Source organism: Phycodurus eques, chromosome 17, assembly GCF_024500275.1.
Source record: "Phycodurus eques isolate BA_2022a chromosome 17, UOR_Pequ_1.1, whole genome shotgun sequence".
Taxonomy (NCBI): Eukaryota; Metazoa; Chordata; class Actinopteri; order Syngnathiformes; family Syngnathidae; genus Phycodurus; species Phycodurus eques.
The window spans coordinates 20,374,773-20,391,952 of NC_084541.1; the positions used below are offsets into that span (position 1 = coordinate 20,374,773).

A 17,180-nucleotide genomic window follows, 5' to 3' on the forward strand; every position below is an offset into this window, starting at 1 on the left:
GTGTATTTGGCTTGGGAGTTATTCCGGTATTTGAAATGCTAAAGAAGCAATGCTCACAGCTATGTTGCTACTTGTTTTCCAGATGGCTGCCGGGTGCTGTGCGCTCATTCTTCTATGTTGCATCCTGATCCGTGCCGAGTCGTCGGCTCCATCGCTAGGCGTCCGCGAGGCCAAATACAGCAACTCCTTCCGCCTGGCGAGGTCCGCCCGAACCCGCGTCCAGCAACTGCTGTTAAGATACGTGAGTCCTGAACCAGCCTAACAAATGGCCACTTTGTGCGCTCTCAACTTAGCGCCTGACAAAAAAAAACTTTTGATTGCCTGAAGCAGAAGGAGCAGCAGTTAGGAGACAAGAACTTTGAGGACAGAGGTGGTCATTTGAAGGACCTGCCAATGCTTTCGACAGACTTCGACAGCTGGCTCCATCTTACGGTCAGTCACAACCCTCGCCCCCCCCAAAAAAAAAGAAAAAAAGAGTTACCTTCCTCAGAATGCCTGGTTACATTTTGAAATGGTTTCCTTGCCTAAACCTGGCTCCTGTGCGTCCAGGACTGGGAAAGACTTCACGCCGCTCTGTCAGACATGCAAGCCTACAGGAAGAGTCTGGAGTGGAAGAGGAACGAGCTGGAGACGGAGGAAAAGGAGAAAACGGCCCACAACACTTTATCTCAGAGCATCAAACACATTGAGCTCGACCTCAGGGACCTGATGAGCCAAGTCAAAAGTCAGGTATGCTGACACACACACACACACACACACACACACTAAGATCAGGCTCAATCACAGAAACTGTATTATATATTTTCTTGAATATTTATTTTTGTCACTTCTCTAGATGAGTTACATAAAGAACGCCAGCAGAAAACCAACCTTTCCCACCGTTCAGACGCCAATGATGTCAAAAACGGTGTGGGAAAGCCGCGTGGAGGGTTACATCATCCTACGGGATCTCGACCTTTACCTCACCAAGTTGGCACGAGACTTCCTCCTTCTGGCTTCTAAAACGCAGTGATGCCGGGCAAAGAGAAGCGCTGGGGTGTCGGCATCAGGCCATGGACGCAAACTACGAATACACCAATGAGCGTGGCAGGGCTTCTCTGGGTATTTCCCCGAGTTTCTGTCTTGCTTCTGAATGTGAATTTGCAATCGGCTCCCGCAACTCACAGAGCACATGCCAACATCCTGTTTTGTTAGCCAGGCCCTTGCATCTGCTGGACTTTCCGCACACACACCATATTTGCTATTTATTTGACTTATTTATTTGAACAATCTTATTTCGGTTGTTTTATTTATCTTACAGCGACATATTGATACAGTGTTTTACATGAAATGTTATATTTTATAAAGTAATATATATATATTTGTATATGGCTTTCAATAAAAAGATGAACCGTGAGGACTTCATGTTACGATGTCATCATTGATGGCTCATTACTGGATATTCTTTTATAGACAATTCTGTAGAGCGCATTTCCTCAAATAGTGGCCTCCGCTCTTGGACGTCACTGTGATTTTTCACTCGAACGAAGAAGTGGCGCACCTGAGACGACGGATGCATCCTTTTACATGCGGAACATCGCCGTCACCTCGCCGGAGTGGTGAGAAAGAAAACGAGCGAGAAGTTGGAGAGAAAGCTGTTCAATGTGCGAAGGGAAGAGAGCAACAGAGATTGATACATAATACATAGTCGTATTATATTTATTGCAATGCAGAATAGAGGATTTATTATATCCGCTTTCGATAGCGCTCGTCTTCATTTGAGTTGCGGCCGAGCTGGAGCCTATGCCAGCCGACTTTGGGCGAGTAGGCGGGGTCCGCGCCGGCCCGGTTGCCAGCCATGCACGGGGCGCACTCACAATCCCAATCCCAAGCGTGGACAATTTAGAGTCTCGCGTGTTTTCGGAATGCGGGAGGAAGCCGGCGTAGCAAGGAAAAGCGAGAGTGAAACGCAGGATCTCAGAAATGCGAGGCAGATGTGGAAACCACCATTCCACACATCACTACGTGTCATTAATTGTGCTAAACGGTGCTAAACAGTCAATAATGTGTGCGTTTTTATCAAATTGTAGATTTCCTATTAAAGGCCATGGCCCCACACAACAGACAGCTGGGACTGTCCATTTTGTTTTTCAGTCAATAAATGCAGCGGGCCGCTATCTGAGGAATGGGAGCACGATTGCACGAAGGGATTTGCAATATGTGCTTGTGGGTTCAACGCATTAAAAGCAGCGAGTGTTAAGCCTCCGGTTAGCGACGCGTTAGTTAGCATTGATCTGGTTTTGTTCTTCTTCATGTGGTGTTGATCCGAGGGGCAGTCTAGGGCAAAATCAAATTGAATACTTTATTAAGTAGGCTTCATCGATTTGAAGGATTTGACATGCGAAGGGCTGCTGACTCACCACGAGCAGGTGTCCCCTTTTGCCTTTAGCCACCTTTAACTCGGAGCCGCTGACGAAATCGATGATGCCCTCGTTGCCTCGCGCCCCTGCAAACCTGACACTGATCAAAAGAAAGCTCCGTTAAGACGGCGCCGGTCGGGGACCTCGTTTTCAGCGGTCAGAGGGCGCCTCACCTGCCAGGCTCGACGTTGATGTGGTTTAACATGCGGGCCGTCAGGGCGAATTTGGTCACCAGCTCGATCACATGGTTGCAGTGCAGCAACACATCACCCTGAGGACGAGACCGGTGGATTCAGGAAGATCCGCTTCCTTCTTGCACACAACTCAGCAGATCTTGAGCTGTTGTACCTTTTGCTTATTGTCCTCAGCGGGCACGTGCAGAACCGCCATCCCATCGCTGAGAGAGCTCACAGAGATACCTGCACGTACATTTCGAGAGACAAAGCTGGATTCTGCCGCAAAATGAAATGCAGTCCCCTCTGAAATTCCACGTGACCCTGTAGAACGTTTGCCCGGCCCAAATGCTAGAGAAGGACGTGAAATGAGGGCTGTGGTGGTCGGTTACTACCTTGGCAAGGCACGCCACCGAACAAAAATGCCGCAATAAGTACACGACTGCACACTCAAATCGTGACGATCTCGTTTCAATTTACTCACGCAGTGCGAATTCTTGGCCTGTTTACTTGAACATAAAGCTACTATTGCCTTTGCAGAATCCGCAAGTCAATTTTACCTACTGCCATCTAGTGGAGGAGCATGTCATTGTTCTGCCTAGCACTATGCGTTGCTGGCATAGAAAGATGAACAAATATAGATAGTGTCCATACATTTGTAGTAAATAAATAGCAAGTTAAAGCCCAATTCTTAATGCAGATCGCATGCTCAGAATGACACAAAGTCATGATAAATCTGACCTCCGAGGGCCGCGTAGTCGATCCTCTGCTTGATCTTGGTCCTGTCCACCAGCACGGCGAAAGTGTTGGAAAGGAGGAGCTGGCGAGGGCGGGGCTTGAAACCTCTCCTGTCATACTTTGTGACGGGCACGCCGTACTGTGGAGCACCAACGCGTGTTGCACTTCAAACATTTGGAGGCATTTGTATCCATTTTCTACCACTTATCCCGTTCAGGGTTGTTGCAGGAACGTTTTGATGTCAGCTGACGTTGGGCGAGCGCTGCAGCACACGCTGGACTCGTTGGACATATGTTATTTTTAATGATGAGGATTTCTTTTTCTTTTAGTTGTATTTTTTATTCTATGAACTATAACATGTCGGGATGACTGTATTCTGTGTAAAACACTGAGTATGTCCTCTCTTCTGTGCAAAATGTTTTCATAAAATGTACTTACTTCCCTACAGACAAACAAGCATTGACACTCACTTTCACACTCTTCCAACGAACCGACATGAATGTTGTTGTAATATCGGGGAAAAGTCACCTGCACTTTGTCACTGCCGAGAGTCTGGAGAACCTTGAGATTGATCTGCTCGCGTTCTATATTAAAAAAAAGCGAGGGAGACAAAGTATATTTTTTTGTATGAGAGCACAGGCATCAAACTCAAGGCCCGGGGGCCAAATCTGGCCCGCCAAGTCATTTCATGTGGCCCGCGAATGCAAATCAACTTCCATGATTCTTGCACAAATTCTCATAAAATAATAGCAATACACAGCATCGTTGAGACATTGCAAGCATTTTCTCTTTACAGTAACTTGAACAATAGTTGAACAAACTATTATCCTTGACTTCTGAGTATCCGTCAATTTGTTGTGTGTATGCAATAATATTATGAGGTGACTACACATTTATATGGTTTCACAGTCCACGGCCCTCTGAGGGAAACCGTGACTACAATGTGGTGCGCGACAAAAATGAGTTTGACGCACCTGTATTAGGGTGTCATACAGTGAGGAGAGTGCATAAATACACACCGATCCTGGAGTCCAAAAACAGCCTGCCAACGCTCTGAGGATAGCTGTCTTTCTGATCCTTGAAGATCTGACTGGCAACAACCTTCTGCATCAACTAGTGGAGAGAGACATGTCGGATCAGCATTTATTACCTTCTTAAACTGCAAACACTGTTACCTCATTTGGCTTACTTGATTCTTCCATTCAGGCTGGATCCTGGTGCAGTACTTCATGACCACGTTCCGCATGTGCAACGTGCGCAGGTGCTCGGAGGCCTGCACACGACAACACGCTTGACTGTCAATGTGCTATTTGTAACGATGAGCTGTACAGCATTGGCCGATTGTACCTCAGTGACAGAGGGAGGAGATGCCAGCCAGCTTTTGTCCAAAACGCTTGTGGGCAGATTTTTGCTGAGCTTCATGAGGAAGGAGTAACGCACATGATCCAAGAAGTAGTCATTTTCCGGACAATAGTCCTCATGACGGTAGATGAAGCCTTTTATGAACCTGAAGAAGAAAAAAAAACGGATACAAAGATCAACTTATATGATATAGCAAAGGCTCACCTACACAAAAAGATGCCAACATACTCGGGTGAGTTTTAAATTGTATGCCTCTCGGTAATGATGATGAAACGGGGCATTAATACAATTGCAAAGATGTATTGTAATTTCTCGTGTATAATGCCGCCCGCCCCCCAAAAAAATTGTCAATAGTGCACATTATACATAGGTATAGGGGCAAATGGGGAAAAAAAAAAAAATCACATTTAATAAATGTATGCTGCCATCTAGTGGTGATGAAAAAGCTGTACACTTTCATTCCAAAATGCCACCGCCACCTAGTGGTTACAAAAAAGGTGTCGCCTACACTTCCATTCCAATATGACAGGGGTACGTATGATTGCATATATGTACAGTTGTGCTCAGAAATTTACATACCCTGTCAAATTTTGTGAAATATTGTTTTTTTTTTTTTTTTTAAATATGACTGATGACTGAACAACGACCATCATTCATTTCTTTATGGTTATGTTTTGTTGCATGATAATGCTTTTCTGAAATGCTTGACCTTTTAATTTGAATCTCATTCAAATAAAATAAAATGTGTTTCGCCTGGTCCTTCATGTTTTCTTTCCAGAATTGTACTCATCCTACAAATTCTGCCAGGTTAATCAAACATATGACCACAACGATGTGCTTTCTAATATAATAAATAAAATTAGGGCTGTGAATTTCAAAATAAGAGAAAGTAAATTTTAAAAAAAGGATTACGTGTTCAAATAAAGTGCTTAACTACAGAATCACTATTTGATAAAGACTAACAAAATACAGATAATACTTCATGTTTTAATCATATGGGTAGAAGCAAAATTATGCATTGTAAAAATGCATTATACATAGGTAGAAGGGTTTTCCAGAATTTTGAGGTCAACTTTGGGGGAGCGTATTATACACACGTACGCATTACACACGAGAAATGACGGTAATTGTCGATACCGCTCTTGTCGAGCTCATTTTAAAGTGCACTCATCTTGTGACTGATTAAAAAACAAACAGTACTGGAATAACATGATGGGCGACAGTTATGCACCTGCGTATCAACTCAGCAGCCTGTCGACGTCTCTTTGCCCTCCGGCGCGCTTTCATTCCTCGCCATGCCGATTGAATCGCTACGACTGGACGTGCACACGCAATGTGTTTAGATTACCGTAAAGACAAACAAAACCACTAAGAGATAATGATGTTAAAAGCATATACAGTATAACAGTCATACGAATGGGTCGCACCAAGTGGGATGCGGACTGACCTGCGTGTCTGATCCGTTTGTATTTGGCTCTCTCCCTGTAGCCTCTCCATGATGTCTGCAGCGTCAAAGCTGGAACACAAAACAGGAAGTTCCTTACAAATGAGCTCGGTGAAAGTATCTGGATTGTTGTAATTGTAATCACATCTCTCACCTATCTCTGGCTTTTTGGCTTGAAGCGCATCTTCAGTCAGAAAGAGTGTTTTGGGGAAACGAATGAATATCTTGGACCTGCATGGAGTTAAAAAATGAGAGAAATTCCAAACCAGGGTCAAGTTTGTCACAGATAAAAATTAAAGGCTGTTGTGAAAGTCGATGGATGATGCTTTGCCTGCCCAGTTTGTATTCCTCCTCTTGGTAGCCCAGATGGTCGACCAGTGCGGCCACACCATCTTCAACTCTGCCGTACCAGTTGGGCCACGTCTCAGGACACAGAGGCTTGTACCTGACGGCGTTACCGCAGAAATACGATGACGGGGCGGCCGAGCGGAGGGTACACTCGTCCCAAATCTGCTGTTACTGGACTCGTGAGTTACCTCTGCAAGAAGGCTTCAAAGCTGCGTCTATAAGCAAAGCCGGCTCTCCTGACCCGAAGGTTCTCCATCAGGCCGAGGTACCTGACCTGGTGTCTGACGAGAACTTCGTCAAAGTGACCTGCAGGTGGAGATCATGTGAGCGAGTGTGAGATGCAGCGCTTGTGCCAGATGTGTATTTCTTGAAATGCGGACAGTAACTGTGCCGGAATGCAGTTTTAAAAAAGACGTGAGTCCTTGGCATGTGGGAATCAGAAGTACCTATACTTGTCGCTGTCCTTTAGACTACACCTCAAGCAAGGAGGTTATGTTTTCATCACTAGTTAGCATGACACAAAAAAGTAACCAATTTCCAGGATACTTTCAGGTGGGATGGCATGAACCAAGGAAGCTCCAAATAAAGTTTGGTGCGGATCTGTTGACAGATTCGTCTTATAGTTCACCCTTTTTATGCGGCTAAATAGGGTCACAGAAATACTAAAAACACCACAAAATATTACACACTCTTTGGTTACACTTCAAAACATAACTAGGATGATCAACATCAAAATGGGTCATCGTTATCGAGGTAAAGGAGTTCAGTACAGCTCAGGTATTTGATCTCGGAGGGTTGCGCAGGTCTAAACTCATCAAGTGTGATGATCTGCTGTGTCAACCGATTCACCTGGCTGCTTGGCATCGTTAGGTTTGATACAGCGCACATATGACGGTTCTTTAGTCATCAGGATCTCCAGAAGTTTCAACAGGCTATTTTTAAAGTGACTGGCAGCCTAGAGAAAAATAGAACAACAACGGTTAAGTCATTGGCGCAATCGGTTATACTTGATTATTTCATTTTCGCAGGGTGCGGGGGAGAGAGAGCGAGAGAGCGAAAGGTCGATACCATCTGTGGGCGTTTCTGTTCCGTCACTTCCTCTCTGGAGAAACACAGACTTATGATCTGGTTGTCTGACTGGCATGTGACCTGAACGCAGACCAAAACCCATGTTCTATGTCACGATAGTGGGAAGCCCTCTTTTTAGTCAATTTGGAATGTTGTTTACCTCTTTTAGGGTCCTGTTCAATGAGTCATTGTTCTTCTCAAGGAAACCTACATGAATGAAAAAATGACAACTTAGTTTTCCATTTATGGGTAGCACTGTAATGATTAAAAAAAAAAAAACACACACACACAAAAAACCTGCTGAATGAATGAATTTTTACCATCAACATTGTAGTTGACTTCCCCGGCATAGTGCAGCAGCCTGAACTCCTCTCGGCTCATTACCTTCCGAGTTTTCCCATTTGCCAGCTTGTGACTGAAAGACACATTTGCAAACATCCTCCACAGTGACCCGCAGACAGAAGACACAATACAGTAGCACTTTGGTGAAGTTGACTCGTACGTGACAAAATGGGGATGGGCGCCAAGCGTGTCCTCCAGTTTCTCCAAGAACGAGGCGTCACTGGTCTCTCCGGGTCTCAGACACTCCTCATCCTGAAAGACAGCAACGCTTCTCAACTGGTAGCAACAAGAGCGGACAAGCAGACATCCGGACCGGCGGCCGATGAACACACCAGGATGGCGATGATGCCCTTGTGCTTCTCCTCTATCAGGTCACAGATGACTTTGTTGTCAAAGTACTGCACCATCTCCCACTGAAGTTGGCCGGCATAACGTTGTGTTGATGTGCAAATAAACGTGGACATTTTGACGACAGGCATACAGTATAATGCACTCACTGCTATTCCCTCTGTTGTGTACTCCTCTTGCTGGGATCTGAGGGTGAGCTCAATAAAGAGCTGCTGGAGCTTCTCACTGCAGTAGTTGATGCAGAACTGCTCAAAACTACAGGAAAGGAAGAAACCAGCCGTATTTGTAGGAACAGATTTCAGTTGGAGAGCAGATTCACACCGTGCTTGTTTGTTACAGACAAGGCCAAAGAAATTCTAGTCAGACCTGTTGCGCTGTAGGACCTCAAAGCCATAAATGTCCAAAAGACCAATAACTGGGAAGCTTTTATTGCTGTGGTCCATGTCATCCTGTAAAACAATGGGCACATTATGACACTGTCACACTTGCCTTTGTCTTGTTCTTCAAACAATGGCAACACCTTCAGAGCAAGAGAGCGATTGATCTTCTCCACCAGCCAAGTGAAGGTCCGACCATACACAGCTTTGGCTAAAGCGTCTCGGGCTGACATCGCTTGGTCAAAGTTGAGCGGGATGATCATCTGGAATGCAAGTGAGAAGCAAAACTCTCAAATCGCTCCGGACACAAACGCTCAAACCAAGAACAAACGTAGCTTTACCTCCTCCCCTTTGGCGGTGAGTTTTTTGTGCGTCAGAGCCTCGCTGAGGGACGAGGCGTCAAGACCCAGCAGCTGCAAAACAACAACACATCCCCTCCCCTCAGTTGCTTTAAAAAACAACAACAACAAAAACAATGCGCATTTCTACAGCGAGCGGTACTTGCGGTATACGCTGACCTTTGCAGCATTTGCTACCGGCATCTCTGTGGTAATGTGCGTTTCGCCTTCCTCCCCTTCTCCAAACTGAGTGTTTCCCAGATGGAGAACGCTGGCGATGATGTTCAGCAAATTCTGACCAGAAAAGACACACAAGGATCACACTGGTGAAAGCCAACAGGAGATCTCTACTGTGCTGTATATGAGAGAAGAAGGGTGGTACTTTTACCTGCAAGTCTTCCTCAGTGACGCCAATAACAGACAGCGCGTTCATCAAAACCTTCCAATTATTCTTGTCACTAATGGAGCTGACTTTGGAACAGCTTCCCTATCAAGACGGCTCAGTATCACACACCGTGATCTCAAGGCGAATTGAGGTGCACAACGCAACCTTTGCTTGACGCACCTTAACCAGACACTGGTAGTTCTGAGGGTTTCTGTCAAGGTGCAGCATCTGGAGAAGTTCACTGCTCCCACCGTCCAGGAGCTGATAGAAGATGTGGAAGTTTCTTTCTCCATGGTTCTGGTGTACTACGCGAGATTCCTCCAGCATGTAATTGAGGATGTGGCCACCCACAGGAGTTCCCTAGGGGGAAAAAAGCTGATTGAAGGATTGGAACTCCATGGAATGACAGCTAAGAGCTGAAAATCCAAGGTGACTTAACATCTGGATATTTCTACAACGGTGCAAAGCGATTCATATACAAAACAACAACGAAACAAATTCCAGGAAAGGATGGTTTACCTTGAAGTCAAACTGCACATCCATATATTTGCCAAAGCGACTTGAGTTGTCATTCCTGAGCGTTTTGGCGTTACCGAATGCCTACACAAAGCACGAGTCGCGTGAAAATAAAGCGACACGAAACATTCATGAGACGCAATTCGAAATGTGCTGTAGAAGTTGGAACGTTGGATTAAATACCTCCAGAACAGGGTTGGACTGGAGCAGGCGGTCTCCGAGAGCGGTCATGCGAGGATTCGCGGGGAAGGCGACAGCGTAGTAGAGGAGGATCTTCTTGGAGGCTTCCGTTTTGCCCGCACCGCTCTCCCCCGATATAAGAATACACTGATCCTTCGACGTGGTCCGCACGGCCCGGTAAGCGTTGTCGGACACCGCGTAGCTGAGTGAAAAGCAATACACAACAAGTATTAGCCGCTACTGTTGCAAACAGCAATAGATTACATACAGTATATTGAAATGAGGGTCAAATAGGAGCCCATTTCTGTCCATTAGACTCATTTCGGCAAGAAGGAAAATCATCGATAAACAAATCGATCGATTTATACAGGGACAGAGGCAGAATATATGAGGTTCACTTATGCAATGTAATGTCAGTCACTGCAGCAAGTTCTGAGGAGGACCGGGGTTCAAGTCCCGGCCCCGCCGGTGTGGCACTCCGCTTTCCTCCCGCATCCCAAACACACGCGTGCCAGGTTAATTGACGACTCTAAATTGCCCGTAGGTGTGAATGTGAGCGCAAATGGTCGTTTGTCTGTATGTGCCCTGCGATTGGCCGGCGACCAGTTCAGGGTGTGCCCCGCCTCCTGCCCGAAGACAGCAGGGATCGGGCTCCAGCGCGCCAGAAAAGGGTTGGACGGATGGATTTCCAATTCCCACGATATAGCGTGACTCACATGTGAGGCGATATTTCATAGAAGCTGACTCCTCGGTAGCGTTCCATCTGCGGCTTGGAGTAGATCTCCAGCTCTTTGTAAGGGTTCACTGACACCAGCACGGAGCCGATGTAAGTCTGACACAAAACAGTCACAGAATCAGACAACGCATCCAAACATCACTCCAAAGTCCACACCGACTTTATTTGGGGGGAAATGCTGAGTGAGGACATTCCTTACGTAGATGAGGTTTTCTCGGAAACGTCGTCGCAGGTTCTCTATGAAGGCCGCCTCGCTGCTGTGGTTCTCCAGCAGGAGGAAATCCTGCACTCCGACCCTGTCGCGGGCCGTCAGGGTGCTCTCCATCACCAGCCGCACCCGTCCTTCGACGTCCACCTCCTGCAGAAAAGAGGGACTGTAGTTACTCGGTCTGGACACAAGGAGACGCTCCAGGACAATTCGGGTATGCTCGAGAAAGGCCTCCAGAAAATTCGCACATACGCAAGATTCAAATTTGGCACACAATTGATGCCAAATACGGATTAGGGTAGGATGAAATTTGGTTTTACATGACAGACAGAAAGTTCTGCCTATACAGAATAAGATTTGCTCAAGCGATACAGGATCATTTGGTTTCAATATTTGCCCATTATAAAGAAGGATTTTTTGACGCACACAAAAAACAACAACCGAGTCTGATGATCCATTACTCCCTAAAAAGGTCATAACGTCTGGCACTAAACACTGAAGTCTTGGCCACACACAACGTATTCCAAAAATATCTCCCCCTGATCGATTATGACTCAGCATTTACTGACCACATTTATAAACAACACGCCGCAGTTCGACTGAGCCTTGCCAAGATAAAGTCATGAAAAGAATCCCAGTGATAAACAGGATACGCTTACATGCAGCGGGCACACACAAGGGTGGTGCAACTGGGAAAGTGCGCGCACGTCAACCTCAATGCGATGTTATGGATGGGTGGAATTTAGTGGGCTGTGGTGACATTCTCCGTGGCCACAGCGTCAAATATCGCACGCACGCACAAGCGCGGCAACATGCGACGGAAAGGGAAACATTTGGCGCTTTGGAATCGTGACTGATGACGAATGTTGTTTATGTGCATTTTTGTACCGGAAGGGGAACAATGGCTCGCCAGGCTCAGCAGTATCCTCGGATGTCTTGCTTTTGTACCCTTCTTGACTCGGAAACATGATCCTGGTGCCTTGACTTAATTTGTTTGCCCATTGAAATGAATGAAAATGCCATTGATCCGTTCCAGCCCCACAAACCGCCAACATTGTTCTCTATAAAAAAGAAATATACCGTAAGAACGTAATTATACAGAATGTAAAACAATTCAACAAATCCCACACCCTGGTTTTATGCTTCAATGCCCGCTGATATTATGCTCCAGCTGGCGTGTGCCTTGGCCACCAGGGGGTAGTATAAAAGAGACATAACACAAGAAGAAGAGTTTTACAACTAAGTTGAAGTGATATTAGTCGGTTTTTTTTCAGAGGATAAGGAATATATGCACGTGAATATTGTTATGTTGTCTGTCTTCAACGTTTTCGAAGTGGGAAAAAAAATGGATCGTTTAAAGGGTTGCAAAATACGCTAGTTCCGTTCGGGCGTCGACAGTGGCCGTTTCTAGTATGGGTTGAGGGGCGGCGGCGATCGATGTCTGTATTGACTGTAATTAAATGGACAGAAGCTCCTTCATGTGTAGCCCCTTTTCTGATTCTGAAGAGTGGATTTGCTTCTACCTGTGACCGCCCCCCCTGCAAATTGGGCACACAGCTCTAAAAACATAACAGCAAGAACAAAAAAGGGCCTGACTTCCACAAAGATTTCTTTTCTGTGCAAGCGTCTCCCTCAGGGGGCTCATTTGTCGGCAAAAGGCCTTTACCCTTGAGCCGCGTTCGTGGGGGAAATCCTTTGCGAAAACAACAGGACAACAGTGGCGGGCAGCCAAGACGCGAGAGCAAAGGAAAGTCGCCGAACGCGGATTGCGGCCACTCCTCGCAGCGTCACCTCGTCACCACCTATTGTTCTCTCATTCCTGCAGGTGGGCTCCCTGTGATCGTGATTAACAGCGGCCGGTCGGATTTTCCAAAGAACACAGCGAAGGAATGTTCGGGTCAGGAGCGGAGCAGGCGGTCAGAGGATGCCACCGAATCTTTCGTCGCTGTGCGCCAATAGCTGCGTGTTTTTTAGATGCGACACGGAGGACGATTGTATCGTTCAGCGGTGAAACAAGAGGAATCGGTCCTGCAGATGGTGCGTGAGGCGAGACGGAAACGATGTGGCATAACTCTCTGGCGTCGAAAATGTGTTTTGGACACGCATATCCTCATAAAACCTATCTCAGTACAAGACTGCATGCACGCAGCCAGATTCCCAATGCCGATGACAGTTTGGCTCCTTTAACAAATTCACTCATTTGTCACATTTCACGCCTCAGAAGTTTCGCACCGGTGCCGCTACAGATGTGCATCGGCTGTCGCGTGTGCGCGTGTGCAATAATCTCCTTTTTTTCCAATGTGAGAAGGGCATCGCCGGACAAACATCAGGGTTGCCGGGCAACCAAACTATTTTGTGTCATCACACAACACAGCAAACGTTGTTTTCAGTCCTTCGCGAGTCACGAGTTTGGATTTTGACTTTCATCTCTGCACGCACCACAGCAACTGGAACACTTCAAACAGGGATGGGCCTCATATCAACAAATTGTTCCCCATCGTACAAATACCGCCGGCGCTCAAAGAAACGGAATGCTTTTGAACGAGACGACGAGCCGGGCAAAACACGTCGCGGTGAAATAATCGGGTTTGCTGTGCGGGGGCGGCACGCCTCACAGTAGGACTTGACTAAACTTTGCCGGCGTGACTACATCCAGATCATCTTCCTTATTTGGTAAGCCTCTGTCCCTTGGCGGGGCTTGCTGGATGCAACCTACCATTTGGGAAGAACTTGAACTTCTCTGCGAGAGCCAAAACGTAACGCCGCATCGCACTCGTACACGTTTGACCTCTTGAACTTCACTGTACGCACCATGACAAGGTTAAGGCAGTGTAAGCGGTCGGTTTTGCCGAATGCCGTGTAAAAAGAGCACAAGGAGCGCGACGGTCGAAAAGGCTCTTACCCTGCCTCGGTACCTCATCGTGTCCTGTTGTCGCTTGCCGAAGGATGAAGCGCCGCTTCCCCCGCCGGGCCGGAGCTCCTCCTCTCGTGTGGGGCCGACGCGTCAGCCGTAACCTCTCATTCGGCGTTACCCGAGGGCGGCAGAGCGAGGAGCTCAGAGCTTAATGTCTTCTCGCCACGTTAGTCCCCTTTTCGCTTTCTCTCAGTCTTTCCGCACGTCCGTCCTCCTCTCCTGCACGTGAGGATAGAAAAGCGCTCAAGCCGCCAAGTTCCCCCGTTGAAACCTTCAGTTCACCTTCCCTTTACGCCTTCAAATACACGTCTGCCTCTCCGAAGCCCTTCGCCCGCTCTCGCACTAAACTGCGCGGCGTGAAACGAGAGGAGGAACTCCGCTCGCGCGTCACAAGTGGGACGAAAAAGAAAAAAAAACATGGGAAAGTATGTTGCTGTGGAGAACGCAAAAGCCGAGCCGGAGAAACGGGGAGTGGAAAATGTTACGAACGGCTCCAAAACAAAGAGCAACCACTCTGCTGCTGCAACACACACACAAAAAAAATGATGTGATCTTGGAACATTCCTTCCTTCCTTGCCTCCCAGTTGAGTTTGCTCCCTCCCTTTTCTCCCGCAAGCTGAGACAGATCCAAATAGGTTGTGGGTTCAGGACTTCTTCCGCGAGGTATACCGGCCGAGCTTCGTGCGCATCGCTCCGATTCACTTTCAATTACGTTTCCTTGCGTGCTGTCATGGCAAAATGGAACATTCAACACAACCAGAACCTAACACAGTCCACTGTAAGTTTTTATCTTAAGGAGAAAGAGTAATAATGGCCAAGAGGAAAAGGGTGCCGACGGCCATCAAACCAGAAAAGTAGGAAACCAGTGGACACTTCTCTGTCTTGGCCGCTCAATTCGGCCTATTGTGACTAAAGCGACAAGTCGACGTCAAGTCGAAATGAACAACGTGATGAAGAGCCCGCGATGAAGGATTCAAACGCGACGTCGCTACGAACGCTTGACCGCCACGAGCCACAAGATGCCGCGATATCGCCGAAATCAGACCAAAGCTGTTGTCCATTTTTAAATTAAGACCAACAACGATCCAATCAGATCCGAGCGAAGCTTATTTGCATATCGAATATTAAAGTGAACTCCGTCCGTCTCAGTCGCCGGGTGTAAAAGGTCAACTGGCGTAGTTTGAAAAAGGACATCCTGGGCATTTCCAAGCCAAATTGTCTTGTAAGCCCAACAAAAGGACATCAAAGATTTTCTCAAATTGATGACACCGCACCTTTAAGAACATTAAAATGTCACTTTCAAATTTGCCTGTGCAGTTTAGAAAGATTTTATGACGGCTAAAGTTTGACCCTTGGACTGAATAATTTGAATTGATATTATTTCAAAATTCAATCATTTGGAAAGTGGACACAAAACAGTCTGTGGTGCGCCCACCTATGTCTATTAGATAATACCGCCCCAACTTCACCCATAGGGTGGGTGAACATCCGCCATTTTTAATCCACAGGTGAACTACATTGTCTGAATCACGATCACGTCAAAGCCAAAAGGTAAGCATAGCTGCATCGGGTTTTGCCGGACGCACAGATTAGCGTTAGCTAACTGGCACGTACTTGATTGCTTAGTGGCGTTGTTATTTGTGTGAGGCTGGAGTGTATTTGTGTTTGCACACATCTGCACACTAATTGACAAGTTAACAAAGTTAATTCATTGTCTTTAAGGGCACTCGTTTTTTTTCCCGCACTCTGGACTCAGCCTCCTTGTTCGACCCCCAGCCCGGACCCCGGTCGTCAAGGTAACGTAACCGCCATCGGCCCACAAGTACACGGGGCGGGTCGAACATGTCGAGCGCTTGCACGACACGGGCCGCTCTCTCAAAACAGACTCATTTCAGCGAGACAAGAAGTCGTGTGTGTGAAGTACGCTCCAATTCTTGGTCGTCTTTTCGATAAAAGTATGTCACGACAGACATCTTACGACAACACTTGGGAACCGAAAGAAACACAATAAAGCAATCTGTCGTTGACCGCAGGGTTTACGTTCCAGACCACCCCCGCAATAGGTGAACTCTGTGAAGTAGCGACCATATTGTGATGCTACTTTTGATCATTTATTCATATTTTAAAGCTGTATGAACCTTGCCAGACTCTGATGAATCTCCCCCACACTCCTATTAACCTCAACCATACTCTTTTAAACACTTTGTATACGTTTGAACCCCTTTTAAACTCTTAAACATACAGTAATGCAGAGTCGGACTGGACACTGTGTACATTTTGCCCATTGTATTATGTGTTTTAATGATTTTTTTCCTCTTTTTTTAAACACTTGTTTTAGGCTAAAATTACAGCATACACTGAAGACCGCGCGATCTAACTGAATGAATGAAAAAAGATCTGCAATGCACTGAATCCACAATAGGTGAACCGCGATATGGCGAGGTCCAGTATTTCTGTTTGTCATCATATTAACTACACACTACAATAGAGTATATAAACGGCTTACACTGCAGTCTATGAGTTATTTTTGAACAAGTACTTTTACCATGCGTGGTCCTGCCAACCATGTTGACTAATGTGACATTGCGTCAATGAATGGTTACTTATTTTCAAATTGAAGGAGCATTTCAAAGGAAATTCATACAATGAGACAATAGTTGATCATTTGTTTTCCATTGGGGAAAAAAGTGATCAGTATTGTTTCGCTTTCCTATCAAAGCCAAACAGTCTCCAAAGTAACAATTGATGTAAGCTGTAAATTCGACTCACGGGTACATTATATTGCAAAGTTGCGTTCACATTCTTCTGTCATGATCAGAGACCCCCCCCCCCAAAAAAAACAACCAACAGTGCCATGTTTGAGTCCACCGAAATGCATAACCACGTACATGTGCAAACGTGTAGCACGTACCGCCAGGTGTCCCAGTTGTCGACAACATCTGAGGGCTTTTCTCAGTCGCCCATGTTTTCCAGCTGCGCTCCTATTTCTGTGCAGCGGTTCCTGTAAGTGGGATTTCCTTCCTTGCTCTTTCCCGATGCTCGACATTCGCCGCCAAGGCCTCTGCCATCCGTTGACCCCAACCAGTGCTTCCGAAATGCCACGTATAACGCCAGTTGTGCTTTTGCTTACACTTTGCAACGAGGCAAGGCAAGGCGGGACCTCCGCACAACTGTGAAGTGTGCTCGGGAGGACACGAATGAAAGACGCGGCGAATAAACCCGATGTCGATTGTCACATAATTGTATCCCGGCTCAAGAACTCATTCCGAACATGTGAACTATCGCTGAAGGAATTCGGAACTCC

General features: G+C 46.5%; 2 protein-coding genes across 3 annotated transcripts; one reads left to right on the plus strand and one right to left on the minus strand.

Moving 5' to 3' along the window:
* The first annotated feature begins 82 nt into the window (after positions 1-82).
* Positions 83-1,027, plus strand: LOC133416390 (uncharacterized). Its single transcript, XM_061703239.1, has 4 exons — positions 83-241; positions 328-432; positions 550-729; positions 836-1,027. The coding sequence occupies exons 1-4, from the start codon at positions 83-85 to the stop codon at positions 1,010-1,012; spliced, it is 621 nt and encodes a 206-aa protein (XP_061559223.1). The 3' UTR covers positions 1,013-1,027.
* myo1ca (myosin Ic, paralog a) lies at positions 795-14,408 on the minus strand. 2 transcript variants are annotated; one of them, XM_061701676.1, is made up of 33 exons: positions 13,865-14,408; positions 11,851-12,023; positions 10,954-11,112; positions 10,735-10,850; positions 10,022-10,220; positions 9,842-9,922; positions 9,503-9,682; positions 9,326-9,424; positions 9,118-9,231; positions 8,941-9,012; positions 8,743-8,862; positions 8,589-8,671; positions 8,372-8,477; positions 8,207-8,287; positions 8,035-8,126; positions 7,853-7,947; positions 7,693-7,739; positions 7,533-7,613; positions 7,314-7,419; positions 6,653-6,770; positions 6,448-6,561; positions 6,271-6,347; positions 6,120-6,188; positions 5,904-5,988; positions 4,658-4,817; positions 4,500-4,583; positions 4,330-4,423; positions 3,839-3,894; positions 3,314-3,449; positions 2,748-2,818; positions 2,573-2,670; positions 2,400-2,499; positions 795-2,316 (listed from the first exon to the last, which is right to left on the minus strand). In XM_061701676.1, exons 3-33 carry the CDS (start codon positions 11,077-11,079, stop codon positions 2,290-2,292), a joined length of 3,087 nt encoding a protein of 1,028 aa, XP_061557660.1. In that variant the 5' UTR covers positions 11,080-11,112; positions 11,851-12,023; positions 13,865-14,408; the 3' UTR covers positions 795-2,289. The 2 variants fall into 2 exon arrangements, with proteins under 2 accessions (XP_061557660.1, XP_061557659.1); XM_061701675.1 differs by lacking the exon at positions 11,851-12,023.
* Between the last annotated feature and the right edge of the window lie 2,772 nt (positions 14,409-17,180).

Excerpts from the sequence above, each read along its gene's own strand:
- LOC133416390 (XM_061703239.1), top strand. The coding sequence starts at position 83 with ATGGCTGCCGGGTGCTGTGCGCTCATTCTTCTATGTTGCATCCTGATC. Across the intron at positions 433-549 it reads ACAGCTGGCTCCATCTTACG|GACTGGGAAAGACTTCACGC; the intron begins GTCAGTCACAAC and ends CTGTGCGTCCAG. Across the intron at positions 730-835 it reads TGAGCCAAGTCAAAAGTCAG|ATGAGTTACATAAAGAACGC; the intron begins GTATGCTGACAC and ends TCACTTCTCTAG.
- myo1ca (XM_061701675.1), bottom strand. Across the intron at positions 9,232-9,325 it reads TCACTGAGGAAGACTTGCAG|AATTTGCTGAACATCATCGC; the intron begins GTAAAAGTACCA and ends TTTTCTGGTCAG. Across the intron at positions 7,420-7,532 it reads AACAGAAACGCCCACAGATG|GCTGCCAGTCACTTTAAAAA; the intron begins GTATCGACCTTT and ends ATTTTTCTCTAG.